The 22,249-nt window shown below is 40.3% G+C and overlaps 1 protein-coding gene across 5 annotated transcripts in view; it reads right to left on the bottom strand.

The window, feature by feature from the left end:
* The window catches only part of RHBDD1 (rhomboid domain containing 1), an 85,185-nt gene that overhangs the window by 39,711 nt on the left and 23,225 nt on the right, over window positions 1-22,249 (bottom strand). For 4 of the 5 annotated variants that reach the window (XM_084639784.1, XM_084639785.1, XM_084639786.1 and 1 more), the window contains exons 4-6: window positions 12,734-12,822; window positions 10,954-11,004; window positions 2,628-2,747 (exon numbers count right to left, since the gene is read on the bottom strand). In XM_084639784.1, coding sequence (XP_084495910.1) covers window positions 2,628-2,747; window positions 10,954-11,004; window positions 12,734-12,822 — 260 coding nt within the window. The remainder of the gene's footprint in view (window positions 1-2,627; window positions 2,748-10,953; window positions 11,005-12,733; window positions 12,823-22,249) is intronic. The other variant, XM_084639788.1, reaches the window with a different exon arrangement.

The raw sequence follows: 22,249 nt of genomic DNA on the forward strand, positions 1-22,249 counted from the left end.
TTGTCCTTGGATTGGCTGCTACCACCACCAAACTAATACTGGTTACTGGGGAAGAACTGTTTGGAAACGTCTTTCCCCCCAAATACTTCCCAAAACCTTGCACCCCACTTCCTGGACAAGGTTTGGTAAAAAGCCTCACCAATTTGCCTAGGTGACTACAGACCCAGACCCTTGGATCTTAAGAACAATGAACAATCCTCCCAACACTTGCACCCCCCCCTTTCCTGGGAAATGTTGGATAAAAAGCCTCACCAATTTGCATAGGTGACCACAGACCCAAACCCTTGGATCTGAGAACAATGAAAAAGCATTCAGTTTTCTTACAAGAAGACTTTTAATAGAAATAGGAGTAAATAGAAGTAAAGAAATCCCCTCTGTAAAATCAGGATAGTAGATACCTTACAGGGTAATTAGATTCAAAACATAGAGAATCCCTCTAGGCAAAAACTTAAGTTACAAAAAAGATACACAGACAGGAATAGTTATTCTATTCAGCACAATTCTTTTCTCAGCCATTTAAAGAAATCATAATCTAACCCGTACCTAGCTAGATTACTTACTAAAAGTTCTAAGACTCCATTCCTGGTCTATCCCCGGCAAAGGCAGCATAAAGACAGACACACAGACCCTTTGTTTCTCTCCCTCCTCCCAGCTTTTGAAAGTATCTTATCTCCTCATTGGTCATTTTGGTCAGGTGCCAGCGAGGTTACCTTTAGCTTCTTAACCCTTTACAGGTGAGAGGAGTTTTCCTCTGGCCAGGAGGGATTTTAAAGGGGTTTATCCTTCCCTTTATATTTATGACAAGTTCTCTACACGAACATTCCACACAAAGATAGACTACAAGCCATCAAGAACAGTATCCCCAATAATGTCACGGCAAACCTGCTGGCTGAGCATTGTGACTTTGTCCTCACCTACAACTATTTCAGATTTGTGGACGATTTATACCTTCAAGTCAGTGGCACTGCTATGGGTACCCGCACGGCCCCACAGTATGCCAACATTTTTATGGCGGACTCAGAACGCTTCCTCAGCTCTCATCCCCTAGTGCTCCTACTCTACTTGCGCTACGTTGATGACATCTTCATCATTTGGACCTATGGAGGCGGCCCTTGAGGAATTCCACCATGATTTCAACAATTTCCACCGCACCTTCAACCTCAGCCTGGACCAGTCCACAAAAGGGATCCACTTCCTAGACACTACAGTGCAAATAAGTGATGGTCACAACCACCACCACCACTCTATACTGGAAACCTACTGACCGCTATACTTACCTACATGCCTCCAGCTTTCATCCAGACCACATCACACGATCCATTGTCTATAGCCAAGCCCTAAGATACGACCGCATTTGCTCAAATCCCTCAGACAGAGACAAACACCTACAAGATCTCTATCAAGAGTTCTTAAAACTACACTACCCACCTGGGGAAGTGAAGAAACTGACTGACAAAGCCAGAAGGGTACCCAGCAGTCACCTAATACAGGACAGGCCCAACAAAGAAAGTAACGGAATGCCACTAGCCATCACCTACCGTTTCCAACTAAAACCTCTCCAGCATATCATCAAGGATCTACAACCTACCCTGAAGGATGATCCCTCACTCTCACAGACCTTGGGAGACAGGCCACTCCTTGCTTACAGAGAGCCCCCCAACCTGAAACAAATATATACCAGCAACTACACACCACACAACAGAAATGCTAACCCAGGAACCAATCCCTGTAACAAACCCCGTTGCCAACTCTGTCTGCATATCTATTCAAGATATACCATCACAGGACCTAACCACATCAGCCACACTATCAGGGGCTTGTTCACTTGCACATCTAGCAATGTGATATATGCCACCATGTGGCAGCAATGCCCCTCTGCCATGTACATTGGCCAAACTGGACAGTCTCTATGCAAAAGAATAAATGGACACAAATCAGACATCAAGAATTGTAACATTCAAAAACCAGTAGGAGAGCACTCCTTGGACACTCCTTGGCACTAATCTCCTTGGACACTCAATAACAGACTTAAAAGTGGCGATTCTTCAACAAAAAAACTTCAAAAACAGACTTTAACGAGAAACTGCAGAACTGAAATTAATTTGCAAACTTGACCACCATCAAATTAGGCCTGAATAAAGACTGGGAGTGGATGGGTCACTACAAAAAATAATTTTCCCTCTGTTGATACTCACACCTTCTTGTCAGCTGATGGGAACGGGCCATATCCACCATGACTGAATTGGCCTCATTAGCACTGACCCCCGCACTTGGTAAGGCAACTCCCACCTTTTCATGTGCTATATATTTATACCTGCCTACTGTATTTTCCACTCCATGCATCTGATGAAGTGGGTTATAGCACATGAAAACTTATGCTCAAATAAATGTATTCGTCTAAGATGCCACAAAGACTCCTTGTTGCTTTTACTAATAATTAATATAAACCATATTTACAGAATGGGGAACTTAATCCAGTACAGCATCACACTCCATATTGTGAAAATTCATTCAGGCAACTTTTCTTGGTTTTGCTTGAAGGACTGTTTACTTCCTATACTTTGAAAATTATGAACTCTGAATGATTCACTTGCTGTCAAGATAAACAATAGCTATAAAATTCCTACCTCTGTCATGAAGACTGTTTCTCAATGCCCTTTCAAACTGTTCCTCTTCAGTAAGCCCACCAGTGTACATGTCATAGTTTCCTGGTATGTTGTATGGATAACTTGGGTGTCTAGAATACCCTATAGAATGAGAGAGAAAAAAAAAGCTAAATAAATAAATAAAATGCTGGCATTGCATAAAATATTTGATTTTACTGTCTATCATTGTCTCAAGCAGGTTTTCCTTTTGAATTAGAAAAGTTTTAGGGGAAAAATACGTGATTAATAAAGAATCTGCTACAAGCATATATGCAGTAAAACAAACTATTAGCCAGTTTTGTATGTTATAAATGATAGACTACGGTGGCATCCAAGGCCTCTGATAATATTTTAAAGAAAAATGTATTTGATTTTTTAAAAATTATTTCATGGTCTATAAGTGTAATAAAATGCTCCATTTTAATAAAAGACTTGTACTCTAAAATTAAAAGGCTGAGTTTTGATGAGCTCCTTTTAAAATTTAAATGCCAAGAACTGGAGACTATATTAATGTGACAGAGTTAAAAAAGGAGAACTAAACTGAATTTTCAGTTACCTTTCATGCATCTTTTGACCTGTACTTCATTTCACTTCTCTCCACAGTCCCCAACCCACTTTGTCTGCAACCATCAGCACTTTTCAGAATTGTCTTTGAGACCTAAAAAATCCCTGGCTCAAGGTACTCCTGCCAGAAAACCCTACAATTTGCACAACAATCCAGAATTTAATATCTAACTGCTCCTGTACAAGCCTCCTGATAGCATTGTGCTACTTCTACAGAGTATGAGTGAAAATTAGCACGATACCCACTGCCAGATCCAGGAAACCCCTCACTGTTAGATCTTCTTTAACATCGCAACCACCACTTGTGGTCTGTTCTTACCATCAATCACCAATCCTCACTTGAGTACTTAGAACCTAGTTCAAGATATAAAGATCCACAGTTCATTGCCCAACTGACAGTATGGAAGCAGAAAAAGAGGAAAGGATTTTAGAGGGTGAGGAGACAGGCAAGAGAGTATTTCTCCCTTCCAAAACAGATTTATAATTTTGGTGTACCCCAGAAATCCACAAGCCTGCCATTCACCTTGACGCTCCCCAATATGAAAAACGTTTGAGTTACAGTAAATGAATGTATGAAGATGCAAAACAAAAATGGTTACTAACTTTTCTTACAACTACAATACCCACGTGCTGAAGTGAAGAAACAGATTGACAGAGCCAGAAGAGTACCCAGAAGTTACCTACTACAGGACAGGCCCAACAAAGAAAATAAAAGAAGGCCACTAGCCATCACCTTCAGCCCCCAACTAAAAGCTCTCCAACGCATCATCAAGGATCTACAACCTATCCTGAAGGACGACCCATCACTCTCACACATCTTGGGAGACAGGCCAGTCCTTGCCTACAGACAGCCCCCCAACCTGAAGCAAATACTCACCAGCAATCACACACACCACACAACAAAAACACTAACCCAGGAACTTATCCTTGCAACAAAGCCCATTGCCAACTCTGTCCACATATCTATTCAGGGGACACCATCATAGGGCCTAATCACATCAGCCACACTATCAGAGGCTCGTTCACCTGCACATCTACTAATGTGATAGATGCCATCATGTGCTAGCAATGCCCCTCTGCCATGTACATTGGCCAAACTGGACAGTCTCTACGTAAAAGAATAAATGGACACAAATCAGACGTCAAGAATTATAACATTCAAAAACCAGTCGGAGAACACTTCAATCTCCCCAGTGACTCGATTACAGACCTAAAAGTGACAATTCAACAAAAAAAGAAACTTCAGACTCCAACGAGAGACTGCTGAATTGGAATTAATTTGCAAACTGGATACAATTAACTTAGGCTTGAATACAGACTGGGAGTGGATGGGTCATTACACAAAGTAAAACTATTTCCCCATGTTTATTCCCTTCTCCCCCCCCCCCCGCCCCCCGCTGTTCCTCAGACATTCTTGTCCACTGCTGGAAATGGCCCACCTTGATCATCACTACAAAAGGTCCCCCGCCCCACTCTCCTGCTCACATCAGCTCACCTTACCTGATCACTCTCCTTACAGTGTGTACGGTAACACCCATTGTTTCATGTTCTCTGTGTATATAAATCTCCCCACTGTATTTTCCACTGAATGCATCCGATGAAGTGAGCTGTAGCTCACGAAAGCTTATGCTCAAATGAATTTGTTAGGTGCCACAATCTCTAAGGTGCCACAAGTCCTCCTTTTCTTTTAACTTTCTGTAACTGTTCTTCTTCAAGATGTATTGCTCACGTGCATTCCATGCTTGGTGTGTGCGCACGGAGTGCACTGTTTTCCCTCAGTGGTATCCGCTGAGCCGACTCTAGTGCCCTCTGGAGTGGCACACATATAAACCAGTATAAAGGTGCATTATAAAGGCCCCGCACCCTCTCAGTTTCCTCTTGCCAGTAACTCTGACAGAGAGGTAGGAGGGTGGTCATGGAATGGACATACGCAACATGTCTCAAAGAACAACAGGCGGAGTTGACGGTACTATCGCTGGTTCGGGGGAGGAAGAGTGGCCCAGCACGGGTCTCACTACATTAAGCTCTCCCCACTTGTCTCTGTTCTGCACCAGAGAGCATCATCTCCAGGTGCACCGTTTATGTTTCTTACGTTTATTCCTCTGCACCGGAAATGATAAACGGTACGAGAGGGGTGCTCCACACGGATGTTGAAGTGCTTGGTGCTGATTCAGAGGGGCTCAGCTCCAAGACTGTTCTGAGGGCAGCCTCCATGAGAATGGCCTTCAGCATAAGGTCCCTGTCCTTTTTAGTAGGAAGTCTGAAGTCCCTGCCGATCTGGCACTTATTTTACATGAGTTTCCCCCAGACACTTTAAACAGCTAGAGTGCAGGTCACTCACCAGCATAGGCTTGCTGCAAGAGGCCCATGGCTTGAAGCCCTGGGACCAGGCCATGCCCAGACCCTCGGGCAAAGAATCCCTTGATGATGCGGACCAACTATTCACACTACTATACATATTAACACTAAGAAGTATTTACACTAACTACAATAACTACACAAACCATGCACAAAGAGTCCAAACCACTGGGAAAGAAGCCTTGCTGCAACAAGGATTGTTCCAGCAACCATCACGAGCGGTAAGAAGGAACTGAGAGGGTTCAAGGCCAGTGGCGCCCCTTACACAGGCGCATATGCCTGCGACTCCAGAAGGCATCAGACCCGGCCCAATGGATACCACTGAGGGAAAAATCTCCAGCTACCCTGCACGCACACATCTAGGATTGAATGGACATGTGCAAGTACTCGAAGAAGCAGTGAACTGTCAGGGGGGAAAAAAAAAACACCTTAAAATCTTCCCCACCTTGCCTCTCAAAAATACCAAGTATTGGTTGACATTCTCTGGACTATTCTAATCTACCATATATATGATTTCAAAGACTACAAGTTAGCTCAGAAGCATTAAAATCCAGTGTGACACTATGCTCCCATATTCTTCATAAAGATATTGTCATGATATGATTATGGCATAACTATGATACATTTGATACAAGATAGGTCATGTGACATATCACTGAAAAGGTTATGATTTACTAAATATGATTATTCTATTTGTATGCCTGTGCCATTTTTGTATCTCAAGTTATGAATATCATCTATGCTTCTATCACAAGTGTGTTTACACCTGGGCAATGCCCACGAGACAGAATGCAATCAGTCTATATGGCTGGCTGGGAAGGGCCATTAAGGAAAACAATAGGACTTTGAATAATCTCCCACTGGGAAGCCTTCCTGGGAATCTTTCCTGAGGCCCTTACAAACAGCCTCTGTCTCATGGCTGCTACGGCACTACAGACGCATGTGACCAAGTCACCTGGTAATGGACTCCATCATAACACTAGTGTTTTTCCACTAACCGGGCATGGGAATCAAACTGGGAGACAAATGGTTCCCGCCTTATGCTAAAGCTATTTAAGGCAGGGGAGTGACATTATTGTGGTTCTTTCTTCACTTACTCTCCCTGCCCAAGATGACTGTGGTAAACATCTTAGAAACAAAGACTGAACTGGGGGAGAAGGGCTGTACCCAGGCTAGAGAGTTTTTTAGCCTATGAAAGGAATACCTAGAGTTTTAAGCTACAAGCAAATGTAGCTTGACCTCAAGAATCTCTGCAAACTGCCTAAAAACAACATTTAGAGTGAGAATCTGCTACTTATGTCCAATTTCTTTAGTATATTAAGCTTAGACTGTGTTTTGTTTTATTTGCTAATTAATCTGCTTTGATCTCGTTGCTATCCTTTATAATCACTTAAAATCTATCTTTTGTAGTTAATAAACTTGTTTTGTTTTGTCCAAAACCAGCTTGTGGAAATCGTAACCTGGAGCAGAAAGCTGTGTATGTTCATCTCTACATTGAGGGAGGGGGGCAAATTTCATGAGCTTACACTGTACAGTTCTCTGTGCAGCACAAGACGGTATAATAATCAAGCTGAGCATACCATTTCTCTTTATCTTCGGACTTAATACAACTAACAGTCATATTAATTAACTTAAAACATCAGCAAAAAGTTAGCCCTCATATTGCGGTCCATGTGGATTTCTTGACATATGTTAGGTAAGAGACAAGGTGGGTGAGGTAATAGCTTCCATTGGACCAACTTCTGTTGGTGAAAGACAAGCTTTTGAGCTACTCAGATCTCAAGAAGAGCCATGTAACGCGAAAGCTTGTCATGGTGGTTCTATTTAAAACCATATTTTTACATACCAATTAAGCCGACTGCATGACCCTGACTATTGATTTGTACATACTTTTGATGCAATCCTTACATATTTCTCCCCATTCACATTATGTTCATTGAATGAAGATTTTCTCTCCTGTAAATGTAAGTTTATCTTCTGGATGTAATTTTATGTTGCACTTATCATAGAATCATCCCCATCTGACTAAATCATCCCAGGCAGGGCTTTGTCAAGCCTGACCTTAAAAACCTCTAAGGAAGGAGATTCTACCACCTCCCTAAGTAACGCATTCCAGTGTTTCACCAGCCTCATAGTGAAAAAGTTTTTCCTAATATCCAATCTAAACTTAGCTCAGTAACTGCTTACTGAATTGTAGGCTGCAACATTGCACATTTGAACATTATAAAAATAATTCTGGCACTAAAAAATGTAAATATGTTCCTGGCCATAAAAAAAGAACGAGTCATGTTTTACGTCTGTTCCATAGTCAGAGTCTTATATGCTCAAGGTACTGCATTTGATTCATTACCTTCACAAAAAGCCCTCAAATTGTATTTCATAATGAGAAAGGGCCTCAAAACAACATCCAAGTTATGTGGGGTTCCTACTGTTCTAATTCTACCGTTCATATTTTCATGAACTACATTTCTAAATAACCCAACATTCAAGTACTTATCCTAAACAAATTAAATACTGTTTACAACTACAAGTAGCTTGGCAGTCACTCATGAAAATGTAGCTAATGCATACTTCTTCAGCCTGCCACCCTCCACACAGACTCTCCATGGGCTCCTTGCCTCTCCCAATCAATCACAGCCCTGCTTGATGTAGGGCTGCACCAAAGATTGTACCTTTGGTGATAAGGAGCCCCTCTTATTGGCCAGCTCAGCCTAAAGGGGGAGATGCAGAAGCGTAATGTTCTGCACCCTCCTCCTTAGTTGTGAGCTGGGGGAGGAATCAAAGGACCATTCAGGTGCTCCTTCTTCTACAGCAAGGTCTGCCCTCCCACCCACCTATATGCTGGGGGAGGAGGGAAACAGAGCTTAAGAAAAGCAGTTGGTCGCTATCCTTGGGAGACTGTATTGGTACATATTTGCCAAATGTAAGTTATTATATTGATTGATACAGAATTGTGTTAACGTTTCCATGTGTTCTACTACTTTATGTTGCAATTTTGGTGGTGGATGTATTCTTTGCAGGAAGTACATTTGTTCTGCTCTTTGAGCCAGGACGGCAAGAAAGAGAAGATGTACGTAACCCCCAGAATTGTGGTTCTTATGTAGGTGGGACTGATACTCGTAAGCAAAAGCTGCCTGGAGTCTGTCCTGTGTTGGCCCTAATCCTCTCTACAGGGATGGAGCATGGCTTGGTACAAGCTAAATGTCCAGACTCGTGTGGGACAGAGTATCTCTACCTGGTTAGCCATTTTTACTTTGGGATCTGCCAAATCATGAAAAGGGGTGGCTCATGCTGAGTGGCTATAGTACCCTTTGCTGCATATCCCTCCATTTTTTAAAATATTCTTGTTATTTAATAAATTTGAGGCTTTGTGCCATGAACTGTTCTTAACTTGTAAGGTGTCACTGTGGAGATCCTTTGAGAAAATCTTAGTTGTTACTTCTAAACAACCATAGGTAAAAAAAAATTTCATATGCAAGAGTCTTTAAATTCATGGTGTTCTCTTAACTGAAAGCACAGAAAAAAATGTGTCTTTAAATGGCTCCCATCACCATTCAGCAGGAAAAATTTGAACAGGAAACTAGACCCACTCTTGCAAAAAAATTTTATGGGATCTTTAATTGCCACAAGTGCCAGGGATTACCAAACAAACAGATATTTTGATATGGAAAATACCCAGTCAGAGCTCTTATTAGGTGGAAAATACTCAGAAAAAATATTAATGGAATCCAGGACATGGAATTCTGTCTTTGTTTAATCCTGAATGGCTCGCCAACTACAAAAGCAGTTTCTCCTCCGTTGGTGTTCACACCTCAACGGCTAGAAGAGGGCCTCATCCTCCCTGAATGAACTAACCTCGTTATCCCTAGCCTAATTCTTGCTTGCGTATTTATACCTGCCTCTGGAAATTTCCACTACATGCATCCAACGAAGTGGGTATTCACCCACGAAAGCTTATGCTCCAATACGTCTGTTAGTCTATAAGGTGCCACAGGACTCTGCCGCTTTTACAGATCCAGACTAACACGGCTACCCCTCTGATCTTTGTTGAGGAGGGTCATGTGAAGCAGAAATAATGTGTAGGGGTTCTGGGTCATGCATTGGCTGGAGAATTAAAAGAGCCTTAGGAGGAAGGAAGAAGGTAGTAATTAAGCTGTTAAGTGTCCAAAGATAGGAAAGGCATGAATGAAAAATTTCCTGATGATCCAGATATTAGTAGCATAGTAAATGACATCCCCAGCAGTTCCCTTGAGAAACTTTCTTTGGGTCCTTCAATAAATGCATAGAAGAAATGTTTTAGAAAAGAAACATCTCAAAACTATCTCAGCTGCTAAAAATTGTTTCCCTAGTTAGTTGCCTGATCTGCTGTACAGTAGCATTAAAACAATGTTCCTTGTCCATTGGCATCACAAAATGATTGCATGACAAGACTAGCAGTAAGTGTTAATGCCACTGCTAATGTTGCTAATCTGACTTTGCTTTTGCTTTTTCCAATAGGGGCCCACCCCAGAGAGGAGAACAGAGAATTTAAGGGCTGTGTTGTTATTGCTGCTGCTATTACTACTACGTAACAAGAGAAAAACATCTAGTAGCAGTGAAGAAAATAGCATGACAGAAAGAAATAGAGACAGTGTTAAGTGTCATTCCACAACCATTACTGTTTTTACTAAAAAATGGCAATTTGAAATTCATACTCAATCTGAATGCAGTGGGTGGAGTATACTAACTCTGGTTGCACAGATCATTTCTTTTGCTCACTGGTTCAGGAAATGGGAGAGTTACTGAGATAATTACACTAAGGGTTGTCATCCTTTGTAGGTTTTCACCATGACTAATATTATGCCTACATACAGTATGCATACCTTGTGAGGTATTGGCTATGTGAAGCAGAAATCACCAGCACTTGTCTCAACACATCTACCAATGTCTACATACACCTCACGCTTCCGGTATTTACATAATGCGACATGGTACAAAAGACTGCACTCTAACCAATTTCCTCCACTGAGATTTTCAGCCTCTTTGTAGAGAAACTGCTGTTGAACTACCTATACAGTCACCTAAACAGGAAGGAAAAATGTGGTACAGTATCACCAACATATAGTCTTCCACCGTGAATGCTTTGAATTTCATATAATTTAATAAGAACAATGTTCAAAGTTGCTATTTAAAAAAAAACCTAGTTATTTTATTTGTATATTTTGAGGCCAAAATACTTTCTTATGTACATAATTTTCCCCCACTTAACCAAATTTCATTTTCCAAATAACCAAATCTTCTACAATTCATAAAATTGTATCTTTATTTTTATAATTTTAAAGAAAAAAATACAAAGTTGAAAGGAAAAGTGAACAAAGTCTTTAGACAATTGAGTGAAAGTGCTCACCTGAGTAGTAGTCTCTCTGTCTTACAGAATCATTAAAGCAGAAAAAGCCACCTACCAGGAAGAAATGTGATACACTTAATATTCATAAATAGTTTTATAATCCTTCTACAAAAATTAAAAATTGACTTTGCAGTAATACCACCTACAGAATCTTGGTCTTTTGTGATGAGGCTCTAGAACAGCGGGTTTTCTATAAAATTTTGCCCAGCAATAATCAAAGTATTTAATGTTTATAATCTTTATATTTTTCTCTGAGTCTCAAAGTGATGTCTGATATAATAAAAAGGGAAGAACCATGCAGAAAAGAAAATACCCACAAACAGCCCAGTAAACATTCTGCAGAATTAATGGTTGGGAAATTTTTGCAGCTAAATTGTGCACTGGGGAGCTCCTCTGGAGTAGAGAAAGGAGCTGTTCAGTTTCAGGCCACTCCACAGAAAACTTACCGCTAGACTAGCCCCTGTTCTGTCTGTGCCCTGCTATATAAGAGGAGGAAGAGAAGACTTGAGGATCCAGGAAACAATCTCTTGGCCCTGCCCCCAAATCCCAGCTGCACAGCAGTGCCCAAGTGATATCCTTCGGGCAGCAAAGAGCTCTCTTCAAATCCTGCTCCACCCACTGTACGACACTGGTTCTACCACCAGACAGTACTGCTACAGATGGGTGAAAGATTCACCTGTAAAAAAGGTGCAAACTGTCTCATATCAACCAAGTGGGTTGTGAAATCTCTCTCTCTTGGTTTTGTCACTTATAAGTCCTATATATCTAGAACTTACAGAGGCTTCATCACCAAACCCTGCACGCACTTCAAGCACTGACAGCAAGTAGGATAAATCTTCAGGCTAGTGACCTACTGGATTATTTGTTAAGGATTTATTTTAGTATTTAAAAATAGAGCTAAAACAAATCATTTAATATAACAGCTTTGGTGAAAAGTAGAAAGAGCACAGATTTCTGAACTGATAATATAGTCTCATTATACATTAGCTATATTCACATTTAACAAGGTATCATGAATAAAATAATTAATCAACCTTATCACGTAAATAAGCTACATATCCATATTTATTAATATTTTTAGTTTATACAAATATTTATTGTGAAAAGCTTTTGTTATGCTGAGAACATCAGCTACTATAGAAAATTCAAAGCACTACTTTTGACTATTTACATTTTTGAATGAACATATAAAAACACACTTTGTCATTGGGCCCAGCCCTGCAAACGTTCAGTAATGTGGCCCTTGTATTTTTACCTCATTGAAAGAGTGAAGTCAGTGGGACTACTCACATAAGGAGTTGCAGGACTGGGCCCATGGTTTGTATTTCTAAATATACAGATATGCAGTATTTGCATTTCCCCCCCATTTAACTAGCACCTTGTGTAAACCTGTAGTAATACAATACCAAATTCAACAATATTGAAAATTCTTTAGACAACTGTCTATAACGCCAAAAGCTCATTTTTAAAATGTGGGTACTTCCAATATAATATATACAGGTAATAAAAAGATAGAAATGTACCATACTCAGTATAATATAACAACATGATAGTTCTCTGGGTTTACTACATTTCATTTAAAATTAAGGTTTTTAAATAGCATTTTAACTTTACCCCGATCTTTTTTTAATAATTTATTGTCTTCGGAAGTACAAACATTTGAAAAATATTTGATCCTGTTCTTGGCTCCATTTATTGTATTTCTAATAACCCAAATCTTAAATTTAATATTAAGCTAGACTGTTAACTTCTTGTCACGCCAAGAGTGTTCACTACATACCTGCAGTTGCTTTCATGAGCATCTTCAGAGGCCCCAGTGTGTACATCAATCCAACAAGAATACCTGCCAGGTGCCCAGCAAAAGAAGTCCTGGGAGGAACAGAATCATTTGCGAGAGTTTGTATGGCTGACGATTAGATATATTCTGTATTCCCATTATTCCAATGTATGTCAATTGGTCACAGTTTGCAGTCTTTGTTCCATATGTCTTTTGTTCTGTGCAGTTTAATACATCTCAAAGAACAACATTTTCCACCTTTTTTGACCACTGAAATGAGTAACAACCACAATATGTTTTAAAGGAACACCTCTGACCAAAGGAGGAGCTAAAAGTGACTGATGTATTACAAGAATCAATACGCCTCAAACAAAATAAGAAGAGTTAAACAAATTGTATAAATTTCATTCAGCTTTAGTTTGTTTCTGTTGTACAAAAAGCATCATCTAAAATTAGTTCTCTTTCAGCTCTTGAAATTCCTGATTCAGCATTACACTGCTCCAGTTTTACATCAATGGTACTCTACTGAAATCAGCAAAGCAACAAAAGCATAAAACTGGAGTAAAGCCATGGTAAATCAGGTCATTGTAAGAGGTAAATTACCACACTGTGTTTATAAAATAATTCAGAACTACTGCACATTTTAAAATATTAAATATATATGAGCGGCAACAATAGCTTTTGTAAGTAAACAGATCTGGCTTTGTTTCTAAACAAGAGCTTTATATAATTAATATTTTTAATTTTGGTGATGGTGTGGATAATGAAGTTCTCTTTCCCATGAACTCACTATAAACTGGCTAGCAGTGCAAGGCGTCTTTAAAACTGTATGTGGGAAAAATTTGGTCCTACTCTTTAGTTTTCTAAGACCCTCCAGTGTGACCCCTACTCAAAATCTCATTATATAGTAGTACTAAGTAATAAGTAGTATGGCAGAAAAGGATCTAGGATAGTGGTCCCCAAACTTTTTTCTGTCACGCCCCCACTTACCTGTAATGGAATCTGTCCATGCCCTTCACCCCCAGGAGCTGCAGTCGGGAGCTGGGGCCAGGACCAGAGCCACGGCCAGGCTCTGGGCCATGGCCAAGAATGGAACCAGGCCCAGGACCAGAGCCACGGTTGGGGCCAGGAGTAGAGGCACAATTGGGGCCAGGAGCCGAAGCTGCGGCCGGGAGCAAGGCTGAGGCTGGGGCCCGAGGCCGGGAGCCAAGCTGGGGCTGAGGCCAGAATGGAGCTTGGGGCAGAGAGGGGCTGGGCGATGCTTCCTCCCTGCCCCCAACTGGGGTTGGCTCAGGCCCCACTGTGCCCCCTGAACATTCCTCTGCACTCCACCAGGGGAGTGCACCCCATCGTTTGGAGATTATTAGGAGGTTATTAAAGTGGATCACAAGTTGCATATAAGCCAACAATGTGATGCAGTTGTGAAAAGGGCTAATATTCTGGGTGTATTAACAGGAATATTGTATGCAATTCACAAGAGGTAATTGTTGCACTGTATTGAGCACCTTGTTGCACTGTATTGAGCACTGGGGAGGCCTCAGCTGGAGTACTGTGTCCAGTTTTGGGCAACATACTTTAAGAAAGATGTGCAAAACAGAAGAGAGTCCAGAGGAACAACTAAAGTGATAAAAAGTTTAGAAAACCTGAACTATGAGGAAAGGTTAAAAGAATCAGGCAAGTTTAGCCTTGAGAAAAGAAGACTAGGGGAAAAGGAGTAAGGAACAGAGAACAGTCTTCAATTATTTTAACATCTATTATAAAGAAGATAGTAATTGCTCTCAGTATCCACTCAAGGCAGGACAAGAGTAATGGGCTTAATCTGCAGTAAGGGTGATTTAGGTTAGATATTAGGAAAAGCTTTCTAACTATAAGGATAATTAAATATTTGAATAGGTTACCAAGTGAGGTTGTATAATCCCCATCATTGGAGGTTTTTAAGACAAGGTTGGACAAACACTTGCCAGGGATGTCTAAAGGGCCTCTTGAGTTCCCTGCTAGCTCTATTTCTATGATCCTGTGGTTTTTCCTAGCAATTACTGATTTGTTAAGGAATTTGAAATTGGAAATTTTCTTCAGGAAAATCCCTAAATTCCCGTTAAGGCTCTAGTGCAAATAGTTCTTTTGAGCTTCTTAACCCCTTACAGGTAAGGAGGAATTCTAGGCTACTCTTAGCTGTATGGTTATTTCAGAGTAACAGTAGTGTTAGTCTGTATTTGCAAAAAGAAAAGGAGTATTTGTGGCACCTTAGAGACTAACCAATTTATTTGAGCATAAGCTTTCGTGAGCTACAGCTCACTTCATGGATGAAGTGAGCTGTAGCTCACGAAAGCTTATGCTCAAATAAATTGGTTAGTCTCTAAGGTGCTACAAGTACTCCTTTTCTTTCTGTATGATTATGACAGTTAACAAGCATACTTTTGCATGTCTATATTTTTGTCTTGGTTGTGGTGGCACAACCAAAAATTTTAACTCAAAGGCAGGGCTCGGCTCAAAATGTTTGCAAACTGCTGCTCTAAAGAGTAGGTTTTTAAATTTAAGAAAAAATCCAATGATTCCCTGTTCCCTAGTTTCAGTCAGAAACAATTTCAACAGTGATTTCACCAACCCTTTCAAGAAACATTGATGTATTTCAGGCAAGTACCAGAAGCCTCAAATCTGGAAGCTCAAATCTGAGAGTGAGGACCCATGTAATGAGTCAGTGCACAACCCCACCAAAGTCAACAGGACACAGAAATGGGCACAGGAGTCCACCCACAAAACAGCTTGTAGAATCAGGTCTGAATTAGTCCTGCAGATTTTCATGACAACCAATTTGCACAAAACCATTTGAAATTCACTCATGACAACCAATCTAACACAGAGCCAACATGAGAATAGAGGCACTTCTGGCTTTACATACCTGAAGGCCTCCCCATGTGACACCAGAGGCTGGAAGTTGCCAACCCTATGGATATTGGATGGGGTTTTATTTAAGAGTTTTGGCACAGAAAGGTAATTTTGGTTATCATTTTCAAGCTTGACTAAAGATTCCAGGTGCCTCAGTTTTCTAGAAAGGCATTTTCTGAATATGCCTTCTGAAACACCCTTTTTAGGTGCCAAGTTGAACACCCAAATATTCAGGTACACAAAACTGCTAGTTCTGAAAATCTTGACCTGTGTAATTTTATCAATAGGCATATGTACAATAGTTGGGGAAGGTAACAGTTTGTTTAAAAAAAAAGCTGTTAGGCTAGGTATAATACTGAAAACAAAGCACACAATTTGGTAGTAGTAGTAGTTGTAGATAGAAGTATCTACATAAAATGCATATAAATAAAGACGTGATGTGTGTTTTATCCCTTCCCCCACCCCCACTGACAAGGTTTGTTTTACTAGATTATAAGTACTTCAGGGCAAAGTGTATAATATATATTTAAATAGCACCTTGCACAACTACTTATTTGTTTTGTGATGGCACACAGAGGCTTCAGCAATGATTGGGGGTCCCCACCAAGAGCTGCTGTATTACCAATAAATTATTATTAATAAATAAATAAAATAAAATAAATAAATAAATAATGAAGCAGAGTAAAATGGTAAACAACTAAATACTTCAGCAGAATGTTAGAAAACTCCAACTATCATAAACTGCAGCATTTAGATTGTTAAAATGAACAAGTAGGAAGAAAATATTTATATTATAAATGTTTAATAGATTAGTGCCAAGCAACGTGTTGATTATATTATCTCAGTAAATTTCTATATATAGGAAACTACATGGCCCTAATGATTTACTATATGTAGGAATAGTGACACTAATTTCACTACAATAAAAAGGGGAAGTACTACTTTTTAAAATAATCTTTAGAGGAGGTGGTGAGGTGAATAGCAGCACAGACAATTATTTTCACTCCAACGAGCAGTCAGACAAAAGATTAGCTTCTCACCAATGAACTGTGTTGTTTGAACTGCTGCCACAGTTAACCTGCATATCTCAATCACACTCTTGAAATTCCCAGTTGCAGGATCATTTACAACAGGTCACTTCTTTAAATGTGCCCACAACCAATTCAAGAAAAGAAGAGGACACACTCTATCCATGTACCTCCTGAATCGATTTATATTGCTGTTACAGCTTTCATTGGCATAACATTACTGTGAAGACATATTAATGGTACTGCAGGCAAGAGATAGGTGGTGTACTCAAAGTAACAGAAATGTTTGCCATGCAAGAGTAAGTTGTCTCATTGATTTAGCAGCTCTCAAAGAGGAAGCTATAAACTAAAACCTGAAGGAGACTGAAAGTTTCTTAGCATCAGCAAATTAAGTCACAAGTCAATAACTATAATCACTATTAACATGGCAAAGCTATAAGGCAGCTCTCCTCAATAAAGCAGTATTTAAATACAAGCGATATTAACAGTGTGGTCCCTAAACTCAACTAGTGAGCAAAAATACAAAGCTTTTAATCAGACTACACAGTAATATAGCAAAATATCAAAATCTCATGACATAAATCTTTTAACTTACAGCTGTACAAAATGTTGACAATGATACCTGAAACTATACAAAACTCTCCTTGTTTCATGAAAAACTCAAAATTCAAATCAGATTTGACAAATTATCCTTCAATATTTGCAAAATTAAGCCCAGTTTTGAGCAAACCTGGAATGGTTTTTGGTTTTACATGAAAAATTGAAATTCTCAGTTGTGCGTGTTGCCAAACTAAAAAAGTAATACTATATTGGAAGTTCTGTCTGGGGTTTGTTTTGAGATTTTAGCTTTCTTTGAAACTCAGGGGGCTTGAACCCACATGGAATGAAACCAAAGAAAATGTTCAGATGGTTCTCTAAGAAAGTGAAACCACCAAGGTTTTTTTGTTTCTTTGAGTGTCTTTTGTTTTTTTACAATTCTATTAAGTCTTACCAAGCTACATGATTGATCCATTATAAAATACCCTTATTTTGCAACAAATAATACACTGAAGACTTCACTGTAGATCTCTGTAAGCCTTCCTCCTATGGATACCTCAGCCAGAATATGGGTAATGGCTGCCTTTAGGAGTCATCAAAGCATGTAAGGAAATGCAATATGCCCATGTGACCCCAGATTCCATCCTCAAAAAGATGCAGAGTTCCACTTTCTTTGTCTTTCTCTCCCAACTAGCTAGTGAAAGGGAGAGCATTTCTCCAGCTACACCATCCTGAAAGGGGCAGAGGATGGAAAGAGTCTACCCATGCTGTGATGGGGTATATAAATCCCATACTGAACAACAAGGGGTTAAGATCTGCTCTGGGCTCAGGCAGTTCCACCCTGCCACACCTGCATGCACAGGAATGAGGAGGAACTTAAAAGGGGAGCAGAGGAGCTCTTTTGTTGGCAGACCAGGGAAGAGAACAGATCTTCAGCCCTCAGCTCCTGAGGAAAGCGCTGACTGAAGGCAAGAGCTTACCAGACAACCATTGCCTGAAGACCCCTCCCTGAAGGAAAGTAGGACCAGATTCTGATGCACCCTGAAAGGGAATTCTTATTACCTCACTTTATTTAAGTGACCTGGCCAAATGGCCAAGTAACAGGAAGAGGCAGGACACTGCAGAGGCAGAGCAGCCTTGGTCAGGAGACACCCAGCAGGAAGGGAGCAGCCACTCCCGGCCACAGGGAGTCAGTGGTGAATCCCATCACACTGCCCTCAACAACTTCCTGGCTGCTGAAAAGTTAGGTTCCCACTCTCTTCCTCATTTCTCACCCTCCAAGTATTTGGGGGGTCATCCATCTTCCTTCCTTCATCTTTCTCAAACCCCTGTAATTTAATTGAGAAGCAGTGTGAAACTCAGTAGAGCACCCAGCCCCTAACCCATACTTTTTCCCTCTACCAGTCTGGCAAAAGTTGGGGTTTATTTCAGAAGGAGTACCATTATCTCTTATCTTCTCCTGGTAATAAGATCAGGTTAAGGACTCACGTGTCTTTGTAGATAAATAATCTTGGATATCACTGTACACAACTGTTTTTGAAGAGGATAGGATAATTCTTCAGTAAGTGTGCTTATTGCTCTCTGCAAATTTCCAAAAGGCAAATCTTTCAAGGATCCTTCCACCCCAATGATCCTTATGTAAGGCCTTCATCTCCTTTTTTAAAGTCAAACCCAGTGTCTGCAGTTTTCGAGTAACAGAATGAAATGGAAGAGTGGAGGTGAGCAAGCAGGATAGGTGTGACTTTGAATAAGACGAAAAAGTAATGCTGATAAAAACTGCACTCCTCTTCTGCCTCTCAAAGTGTGTTGTCCATCCTTCCCAATAGTCTGCAATCTGAGTGTTATTTCTAGATCCATCACTCCTGGATTCTCAGGTGATGCTGTGGCATACGGTCCCTTTTTCATCATCATCAGACCTAATTTGAGTCCATGTCTTTCTGAGATGGACCTTGCCCTAGTGATCTAAACCGTTGCAGCTTCAAGACTAGATTACTGAAATGCACTCCAACAAAGACTATTGTTGAATCAGACTCAAACTTCAGCTACCACAAAAAGTTTTGAGAGGGGAAGGCAATTTTGACTCCATACCACCAGTGCTCCGAGATCCATACTGGTTATCTGTTCATTTGAATACAACTGGAGATGTTAGTTATAATGTAAAATCTCTAAATGGCTTTGGAGGATATGATTACCTGAGAGATCACCCCATTTTCCATGTCTCACAATAGGAGTCAAGAGCTGCTGCTGAGTTCTGATTTTTAATTTTCACTATCAGTGGCAATGTTATTAGCTGTCCATATTTTTTGAACCTGCCTCCCTTGGAAATTCTTCATATTCCAAGATGCACAAGCTTCAGGAGACAACATAAGAGCTATTTGCCTGGATAGGCTTTCAACTGATGTTTTATAAGAGGAAATGGAGAACAGTTGTTGATAAGTAAGGGGATTCATTATGTTCTATTGATTTGTAATTAAATGCAAACCTTGCAGATTCTTTGGATTGGGCACGAATGTAAACTTACATACACAACATTTTTGACAAACTGAAAAATGGATTTATATTCATTAACTTGAATATGATTTCTAATTAAAATCAGGAAAGTTTCTCCGATTCATCATCATTTCCATGATGATAATAGGCAGACTCCGCCATGGGCTTACAGTCTGCTACAACTTGGTGATCAGCCCCACATGCCAGACAGTACCATATACAGCTGACAGATCCACAGAACAGCACCAACTTTCTTGCCCTTCTTGAAGCTATCTTCAATGTCTTGTGTTAGGCAAATAATTTGAACTTGGGTTGTCTGATCACAGCCTGAACAAAGGGCACTCGTGGTTCAATAACCTTGCTGATGCGCATCAAAATCAGGCTCTCTGTAATCTTCTACGTGACACAAATGAGAGATATGTTGCTGACTATTCCCTCTTAGCTCTGGTCTGGTTCATCGTGGAAATAAACTGCAGTTTCATCTCGCAAGCTGGAGACAAAGTCAGCCAGCTCAGGAATCTCCATAGCAGACTCGCAAAAGTATCTGTTCTGGCTCGTCTCCTTTTCAACATATATACCTACAACCTACCAACAACTAAGGCCAATAAGTACATGTACGCAGATGACTTATGTCTTGCGGACGTTGGTAATTATCTACAGGATATAGATGGGTCACTCGCCCAGGACATTAATTCTCTGTCCGTTTACCTTTATCAGTGGAATCTTAGATTAAGTGAGTCTAAGATGATAGCCACAACCTTCCATCTGAACAATCACCTGGCCAATCAACTCCTGACCGCCTGTGTTGAGGACAGTCCACCCCATTTCCAGCCAGTTGCCACTTATTTAGGAAACAATCTGGACCACAGTCTAACACACCAATCTCATCTAGGACACTTAAAGAAAAAGATCACCTCCCATACTGCCAAAATCCAGGATCCTCCTCGGAAGTAGAGGCAAAATGTTCTACAAACCTCAGTCCTGGTGCTGATATTCACTCCAGCAAAATATTTTGCAGCAGTTTGGGGAAGAAGTAGTCATGTGAGTCTTGTTTATTCAGAGCAGAACACAACCACCCATATCATTAGTGGTTGCCTTAGCCACACATTAACATTAACTTTGTATTTGTTGACTCAGATAGCTCCCCAAAAGTGAAGACAAGATAACGTCACCCTAAAACAGTATGGAGGGCTATGACACATTAAAGCAACCTGCTGCACACAAGGCTGACAATGATTCCAATAGGTGCAAATAAGCAATACATAATTCCATAAGAAGATCTGCTTGCCTCCAGGAGAAAACACCTACACCTGCAGTGATTACGACTGATTTCATTACATCCTTTTGCAATAGCTGTTCATCACTCATGTCTAACGCTGCCAAAGCTCAGCTGAACAATGGTATATCAGAGCCAACAGCTGTGTGACAGACTGGCAGCAACTCTGGGATAGAGAGACAGGCATGCTGACTAATTTCAGAAGGCCTTATTTAGATACAACAATTTGTGATCTGGGATGCAGATCCTAGACTAGGCTTAACAATCTGTGGCCTGGAACAGCCAGAATGGCTACCACAACACAGAAATTTGGCTTAATCCAGGCTCCACAATGTGACTACCAAACAGCAAAGCAGATGGTCAAAAATGTGGTAGAGGAGCGCACCATTAGAAGACAGAAGGGTAAATTGTAATGCCTTGCTACCCTCAGTGATGCAGCAGTTAGATGGCTGAACAAACTAGACATTCACTTAAGATGCATACGAAAGAAGTAGGAAGGTTTTTGCAATAATGTCAAAGAAGTTATAGTAGTTTTACAATTTAATCAGCACACAACTACATTCACTGACAGTAAAATTGTGCCAGGAGACATCCCATCCATCCGCCACCTTAAAAGCATGGAAGTAAGAAATTAAGGAGGAAAATCTGTGCATTCTTTTCCATCTTCATATTGCATACTCCACAAATAACACATTATAGTGCCCCATAAGACTTTCAATTCAATCTCCAAGATACCCAAAAACCAATCCGTATCCCAATTTCAAATGTGCAATTTAAAGCAAAACCTTAACAGTCATCTCATATGCTTTTATATCAATTATATCAATAAATTAGCATATATGATTTCCACAAATACCATGGATTCAGGAAGTTATTCTGCCTTAACACTTCTGGAGTCACTGCTCAGGTTTTGCATTAGAATACAAGTTTGATGATTCATGATTGTGATGATTGACATTATGATTTACACATATTTTTAAGTAAAAAACTGTTTTAAAGTGGTCTTTTCATAGTGTGAATCACATGCAAACATACCATTCCCCCACACAGATCAGCAGCAAGGTTTGAAACCCCTGACGTTCAAGAGTGTTAAATTAGACCCTTACTATTTGAGCTACAGGAGTAATTGCAAGTCCCTTTCCAGATCAGCCACTGGAGAAGGACTTGACAAACATTCAGAGTGGGTAACACAACTATTTTATTATTCAGCAGCAGAATACTGGTAATCAGGAACCTAGATTCTATCCTAGACTCTGGTAGAGGAGTGTGAGTAATATAGTGGTTAGAAATAGTACAGTAGTT

The sequence above is a fragment of the Lepidochelys olivacea genome (genome assembly GCF_965140295.1).
Source record: "Lepidochelys olivacea isolate rLepOli2 genome assembly, chromosome: 9".
NCBI classification, from domain to species: domain Eukaryota; kingdom Metazoa; phylum Chordata; order Testudines; family Cheloniidae; genus Lepidochelys; species Lepidochelys olivacea.